The 7,905-nt window shown below is 39.0% G+C and overlaps 1 protein-coding gene across 1 annotated transcript in view; it reads right to left on the bottom strand.

The window, feature by feature from the left end:
* tbck (TBC1 domain containing kinase) overlaps positions 1–7,903 on the bottom strand; it is a 97,878-nt gene extending 89,975 nt beyond the window's left edge. Inside the window, exons 1-15 of the mRNA XM_041785922.1 lie at positions 7,789–7,903; positions 7,250–7,462; positions 6,294–6,366; positions 5,918–6,032; positions 5,726–5,799; positions 4,924–5,065; positions 4,742–4,802; positions 4,590–4,651; positions 3,443–3,504; positions 3,023–3,171; positions 2,001–2,139; positions 1,802–1,901; positions 1,401–1,450; positions 1,153–1,282; positions 836–934 (exon numbers count right to left, since the gene is read on the bottom strand). Coding sequence (XP_041641856.1) covers positions 836–934; positions 1,153–1,282; positions 1,401–1,450; positions 1,802–1,901; positions 2,001–2,139; positions 3,023–3,171; positions 3,443–3,504; positions 4,590–4,651; positions 4,742–4,802; positions 4,924–5,065; positions 5,726–5,799; positions 5,918–6,032; positions 6,294–6,366; positions 7,250–7,442 — 1,449 coding nt within the window. The 5' untranslated portion in view covers positions 7,443–7,462; positions 7,789–7,903. The remainder of the gene's footprint in view (positions 1–835; positions 935–1,152; positions 1,283–1,400; positions 1,451–1,801; positions 1,902–2,000; positions 2,140–3,022; positions 3,172–3,442; positions 3,505–4,589; positions 4,652–4,741; positions 4,803–4,923; positions 5,066–5,725; positions 5,800–5,917; positions 6,033–6,293; positions 6,367–7,249; positions 7,463–7,788) is intronic.
* Positions 7,904–7,905: the final 2 nt, after the last annotated feature.

A 7,905-nucleotide genomic window follows, 5' to 3' on the forward strand; every position in this document is an offset into this window, starting at 1 on the left:
GTTTGGCTGTCAGATGGGTGAGTCTGGGTTTGGCAGATGCCAGGAAGAAGTTACCTGTCTGACTACATTGTGCCAACTGTGAAGGAGGAGGGGGTTTGGTGGAGGAGGGATAATGCCATGAGGCTGTTTTTTAGGATTAGGGTTAGGCCCATTATCTCCAGTGAATGCTTCATGATACCAAGACATTATAAACAATGCTATGCTTCTAATTTTGTGGAAACAGTTTGGGGCCGTTTTCCTTTCCACCATGATTGTGCAGAAACCAAGGACTATAAAGACATGGTTTGATGATTTTTTTGTGGAAGAACTTGATGGGGTTGAGGTCAGGGGTCAAGTACCTTTGGGCTGAACTGGAACAGAGATTGTGAGCCATGCCTTCTCGTCCAATAACAATGCCTGGTCTCATAAATGCTCTTCTAAATGAATGGGGGCAATGTTGCTTGTGGAAAGCCTTCCAAGAAGAGCGGAGGCTGTTACAGCTGTAAAAGGGGGTCTACCTCCATATTAAAGTGCATGTATTTGAATGTAATGTCATTACAGTCCCTGATGGTGTGATGGTCAGGTGGCCAAAGACTTTTGTCCATATAGTATAGCTCTGTGTTTCAATGTAATAATAGTCACTAAATTAGATTTTTTTTAAATGTGACCTTTTATGTTCTCTGTGGAGCAAGGATGGAAGGGAAGTGTACTTTTTCCCCAATGTGTTTGTTGTTGCAACGACGGATGTACAGGAGGGTAACATTAAAATACAAGAGGCCATAAACTGCACTCAATAGATGCATTTAATGTGAAAACAAAAACAACAAACTGTTAAGGTTTACATTTTTTCATATACCTCAATGCCCAGCAGTGCAGCCCATGCCAGTCCTCGAACAAGAGGAGGGATATCTACTCTCGCCTCTTTCCACACGAGGTTCTTTTTGTAAGGATAGGCCTGACAACAAAGCATAAACATGAGAGCATATTGTTCAAAGTCAATAACAATATCCTGTTTAAATAATAATGGTTACAGGGGCCACTATGAAAATCATCGAGCTCTGACTTCTGTAGGCACTTGGTCTATTATGGACAGACATGCTCATGTGCAGCATCCTCTGTGTGTTTAGAGTCTGTCCCTTCATGTGCGAGTATGAATGTGTACAGAGCACAGACCTTGAGCAGCCTGTCAAAGAGGATGATGCGGATGAGTTGGTACTCGGTGTCTCTCTCACGGATGATGAGCGGCAGCTTGACGGTGGACGACAGCTCGTTGCTGCTGTTGGACTGAGGCAGATTTGACTGTCTAAAGGAGGGAGGGGACGTAAAGGCAGGATGACATTACCAAGGCCAAAATAAATGATGGGGTGATGTGAAAAATAGTGACAGGGGAGGGGAAAGGAGAGGAGAGTGAGATTGCTTACTCGTCTTCCAGAAGAGGGTAATAGGCTTCTCCTGCGACATCTTTCAGTCTCTGAAAGACACATAGAAGCTTAAAAACATTCTCTGGATTCAATATGAAGGTAATATTTGTAGAAATTATTTTGAAACTATTTTAACCATGTTCAAAAGCAAGATCACTTTTATGAAACACCATGTAATCAGTCACTGTGATGACAAATCAATAAAAAAGGTTAACACAGAGAGTTCTATGAGGTTTTTTCCCCTTAGTTAATATACAACTGTCAGAAAGGAGTTCCCTTATGAGCAGGAAGAACATTTCAGCAAGTTTTAATATAGAAAGGTACCTCCAAAGCCCAGCCCTATGAGCCCCTTCATACATTTACACCAAAATGTCTGTCTACTGTCAAGTTGGTAGTCTTACATTTCTCAGCTGGCACAGAGACAGCGTCACTGTTGTGTCGTCAAGCAAGAAACTTCGATCCCTCCCCTGGCCAAACGTCTCTCCGTCTTCCAGGACAAAACTAAAAAATACAGGACAGGGAAGAAGACATTTACCTCTTTCGAAAATTAACTGAAACCATAAATTCCATCAATAGACTGTTTAAATATCAATGACGTACTTGGGCAGTGTGCAGATCGGAGGTTTGGACTGAATGATCTCCTTGTTGGTCAGCTCTTTTTCAAGGTCTCCCCCAGCCAGACACCACAGGTGGTACACCTCATCTATGGCTCGCTCTGACAGATAGTCATCATCATCATCTAATAAAACATATTTAAAAGAGGGTTATGCAGTTATTCATGTGCACAGCTGGCATTCAGTTAAATCCACCATCAAAAAATATGGCACATGTGTAAATCTGCCTAGATCAGGCCGTCCTAACAAAACTGAGAGGACGTTCAAGAAGGAGACTATTGAGAGAGGCCACCAAAACACCTATGACTACTCTAACGGAGTAACAAGCAGACAAAGCTTTATGGGAGAAAATGGCAAAGAGAAAGCCACTGTTGAAGAAAACTAAGAATAAATCTCAACTAAAGTTCGCCAAAAGTTCTCCATGGGTAAGTGGAAGGAAGTTTGTTGGTCAGATTAGGCTAAAATGGTGCTTTTTGGCCATCAGACAAGGTACCAAACACTGCACATCAACATTAACTCATCATCCCCACTGTGAAGCATGGTGGTGGCAGCATCATCCTGTGGGGATGCTTCTCAGCAGCCCTGGAAGGCCTATAAAGGTAGAGGGTAAAATGAAAAGGGCTGTTCCTGTGCCTGTGCAACCTGAGAAAGCTTGAGCAGTTCTGCAAAGAAGAACGGAGTAAAATTGCAGAGTCCAGATGTGAAAGCCATATTGACACCTATCCAAACAGTCATTAATTTTACATTACATATTTTTATCTAACTGACATTATTTTGTAGAAAACAACTTGTCATTTTATGTCAGAAAAGCCAAATTATACTTTCCATGATAGATTTATAAAATCAATAAAAGAATAAAACATCCAAGAGATTTATCATTTTTATAGGCGCTGTACAAATACTGTTGCCAGCATGCTTAACTGAAGTCACGGATAATCAATCCAGCTTTAAAAAATTGTAGTATGTGTGTTAGGCCAAGTGCACAGTTAAGTGTAGCTCAGGGCAAACCTTTACAAAGGTCGCTGATGTCCTCTGGGAGCTCCAGATGTGCACAGCGAAGAGAAGAGGAGAACAGATTAACAGGTTTCTGGAAAGGCGTATAGAGGCAGGAGACCCCGTTGAACACAGGGTCTCCTAAGAGCTCTGCAGGGGTCGGCCTGGAGGACAGACAGAAAGACATAAAAGTCATTAACAAAAATATTTACAAAAGCAAAACCAGCCTCTATCTTGAAAGAGTACAGAGAATTCACCTAATGTGTTTTACTAAAAATTTAACTATTAAAGTCATGAATATTTTTTCTGCACTGTCAGGCAAAAGTGTTTATTCTGGCCTGCAGGTATTTCAACAGCTGTGTGTCTAATGTGTTTTTATACTAAATGGCTTATGTCCCCCAACTTAATATGATCCCCACCAGACTTTCTTTTTACCTTTTGGATGGAAGAAAGGTCAAGCATTTCCTCAACAACTCCAGAACATTCTCAGGCAGCTCCTGTAAAAAATCAACTTTATTAAGTACAGCATACATCTAAAGACTCACTGCTTAGCTTCATACAGAAAGAAATAAAATCCCAGTGTTTTAGTTAAATTGGAACTGTGTGATCCATTGCATTTGAATGTGAATTAGTAGTTTTAACTCACTAAATAGGAATACATTTGTATTGACAGTTATTTTGTGGAACTGGAAATATTGCTTTAACTCCTTTTAGGATTTAAAAGAATGCATAACTGTTTTTGGTTGCTTCTGTGTAGAAACATTGTGATGCAAGATGGTTCTGTGGAGGGTGACCCTTATGTATAAATAATTAGTCTATGTTAATAAAAGCAAAACAAATTAGATTTAGCAACAAAGTTGTCATACATTTTCAGTTTGTTTACTGTCTAAAAGGGACAGAGAAGACTTAAGACCAAAAGGAGCTAGGGATCCATAATACTGAATTTTTGCAGATATCCGATATGCTCTCTGTGGTAAAATGCCTCACCTCATATGCACATGGCACGAATCAGCTACCTTAAATGATCATATCTACCTAATGTAAATCTGCCAACATCCTTGCTTGTTTTATACTCTGATCATGTCTAGTCAGCATCCTCGCACCTGTAGCAACCATACTATCAATGCACATGTACTCGGATATGCTAGAAAAAATACCAACAAGAGCTTGTGTAGAGAGAGAGCAAAGTTAAGAGAGCAAAGTTAACCAATGTCAAATTCCTTGTTGTGTAAGCAGACTTGGCCAATAAAGCTGATTCTGATTTGCTATGAATTGACAGTATAAAAATTGATTGATTGATATTGTGGGATACATCCCCGTAAAAATCAGAAACTACAACTCACTAAGACTAAAATTTATTCAAGGAGATGTCTTAACTTTAACTTGAGATTAAAAGGTTGTTTGGTTGCATCTCTCAATGATAATTTTCTCACAAAAAAAATCATAATAGGAGGGCCTCTCAAAACAGTAAAAAGCCCCTACTTGAACATCTATAATAGTTTTCCCCACTAAAATGATACCAATTGAAATTTCTCATAAATTAAGTATTTTACTGAATGAGACCAGAATCTTTTGAGTCCACCTTAATGGTATCCAGGCAACCATGTTCCTCGGCAAGGACGGTGACAATGTCGTCCATGCAACCTGAGAATCAAAACATTTTATCAGCATAAGTCTAATGGGGCTGAAGAGCATATGGCTGAGTACTTCAGGTAATTAGATTTTTTTTCTTACCCAAGGTCAGAATGAATTTCAGTCTCTCGCTTATATCAATATTCTGCAGCAGTCGTCTGCCCTGAAAGAGTCACAGCATCAGAAATAAGGTGAAAATGATCTGAAATGGAGTAGATTCAGGCTCCAAAAATCTTGCATGAATGTCTTGTTCTTGTGTTAAGAGGTTAATAAAGAATACTCACTGCACACAATTCAAAGAGCAAAACTCCAAGCGACCAGACGTCAGTCTTTGGTCCTGAGGGCAGAGGAGCTTCATCATGAGAGGAGTCACTGGGGTGGAAGGAGCCCTGAGCGATCACCTCAGGAGCAAGGTATGAAGGGTACCTGAGGTCAGGATCACAAATAAGATAAACAGGGCACTTTGATTGCCTTTTGATAATGTTTGTTGCAGATAAAAATGCTCATTATAACAGAACCAAGCTATTTTAACAGTTTTAAAAGGTTTTATGTACATTGGTGGGTCTGCATCTTCAATGCTATGTCTCATATTAGAAATAAGTTTATCAAGACTATAAAATAAGTCTATCTAGAGTGATAATAAAGCAAATATTTCTGTATTTGTTCAAATGTGTTCAGCTGCCCATAACACCAACCTTTATATTTGTTTGACAGCTACGTTTATTACATTTTTTTATTCCAATGTTTTATTCAAAGTCACGGGCATGTCTTTTCAATCTGCAAAAAGGATATTACACAAAGATACTTTGTAGACCACAAAGGCCTGTGGATTAGGATAAAAGTCCAACAATTTGTTTCAGTTCTTCAACCAGGAAGCTATTTTGATGCCCCCAGAACTTGGTTTCCATGAAATGATGGGCCATTATGCATCAATGTTATGGTCAATTACCTTTTCTAGATTTGAATAACAGCAAACAGATACAACTGGGCCTTTAACCCTGAACTGGCAGCTCACATAGCTCAGTTAAGTTCCAGAGAGGCACTAATGGACCTTTTTCTGTGAAGAATAAGGAGAAAAAGACATACCCAATGGGAAAATCGACATCAGCTCCATGATCAGTCATGTGATAAAGGCCGAATTTTGCCAGCTTGACATTCCCCTACGAAGAAAAAAATCCTTCTTAAATTAAAGCATCACATTGTGGCAATTTCTTTACTATCTTAAAATAAACATAAGTTTAGTCTGTAACACTCATGCATTCCACAACTCCCTTTTACCTTGCAGTCCATGAGCACATTGTGCGCACTGAGGGCTCTGTGCACCATGCCGTGTTTGTTCATAAAGTCTAGACCTTCAAGAACCTCATAGGCAACTTGCAGGACCTTCTCCGAGCTGAAACATTTATTACAAGAAAACATTTTTAGTGTCAAGTAGAAACTCTTCTTAATATTGTTCAGAATGTATCTATATAATCAGTACTATAGTATTAAGTATTCCCTGGCACTGTTGTTATTATGCAAACCTGACCCTGGCCATAACATGGCAGGTTTTGACAGTCACTTATCACCAGTAAAGCGAAAAGAGGAAAAAAACTAATAGTTCATAACATACTTATTATTATGATGTATATAATTTTGCAAATCATGGTCTCACCTGGCTGTTTTTCCTTGTTTTTGGAAATCATTCAAACTGCTTTCATAGTGTTCAGCAACAACAATTAGCCGTTCTGTAGAGAACGAAGAAAACAAAGCAATCTAAACATTTGTCACAGATTACACAAATATTTAATGACATCCACTGAAAAGAGTAAGGTTAAATTGGTGCTGTACCTGTACGAACAAAAGTGAGGTATAGAAAATACCAGGCTGACACTACTGTCACCCAGATACACAGGGTTGGTCTTAGCTGATTGATGCTTGATTAATAATAAACTGTGGTTTGTGGCATTGAGTTGGAGCATTCAAAATTTTGGGCATAAACAGAAGCATTAATCCCCTTTAAATTTGGGGTCGACCATTTATTAGCCTGACCAGTTATTGGGGTTGAAGATTGGCATTTCACTGATTTTTATCAGTGTCGGCATATTATTTGACCAATAATCAATACAATTAATTAACAAAAAGTGCACTTCTTTGGTTCCACTACAAAGTGTGTCTTCCCCTCTGGCTTTATTTCACTCTACACAGTGTAACAAAGGTCCTGTACAGTGAGCATATGGCATCAGTTCCTGTTTCCTGCTAGTATAACAAGTTCCTTGCTAGTGCAATTCCTCGTGCTGATAGACCTTGGGCAAAGTTATTTATTTTCCTTCATTTGTTTGATAATGCAATTTGACTTTTGCCAAATTTACTACATTTTATACATCTAAATCAATGTATATCGGTTCCAAATATCAGTTATCAGTCTCATGAACTACAAATAATTTGTATCGTTACGGGCTGTGAAAAACAAATAGTGGTCACCCTACTTTAAATGCAAAGCTTTGTGCAATCTTTAAAACACAGACTAAAATCAGGAAAAACGGAAGAAGCAATCCTACAGTCATCAGCCCACAAAAGGAAGGATGACATTGTTGGAGAGAATATTCACAAGGCAAAACAATGTCATACCGTGTTTTCCTCTTGTAATGTCTACATATTGGCAGAGTCTAGGGTGAGTAATAGTCTTGAGGATCTGGAAACGTCCCAGGATTTTGATAGAGTTGGGGGTAAGAGGAAGGCCATTGCTCCCACAGACATCATGAGGCAGAGCTGATGCAAAGAAGGTGAATGCACCCAGCTGGGCGTCTTTGAGAGGTCTCATCTTTCCACTATCCTGCAAAACTGGGGATAGAAAGGAGGAGTCTTTATATAATACATGAATAACAAGATAAATTTTATCACCATCAATGAGAGGAAGAAACGTGTCTTTGTATGAGAATGGTATGCACGCTAGTAATCAGTTTAGTATGATAAAACTTTATGCTCACCCACAGTAACACATAAGTCTTTCATTTTGAGTATAGCGGAACTACATGCACTGTAACTGTGTTCAGTGATGCTACAGTTAGACACACAGAGTGCATCTAGCTAGGTTGAGAAACAACAGCCTTCTTGTAAAACTAGTAGTGTCATATAATACTCATATCTCCTAAAATACGTCTACTCACCTTTAAATGAAAGGCTGCATGCTCTTATTAACAAACTGTATATCAATTTTAGACTAATATCATCAGAATGAAATCTTCTTCTGAGACTGCGATGCGATGAAAACAGCTGAGGGTGAA

The sequence above is a fragment of the Cheilinus undulatus genome, linkage group 4 (genome assembly GCF_018320785.1).
Source record: "Cheilinus undulatus linkage group 4, ASM1832078v1, whole genome shotgun sequence".
NCBI classification, from domain to species: Eukaryota; Metazoa; Chordata; class Actinopteri; order Labriformes; family Labridae; genus Cheilinus; species Cheilinus undulatus.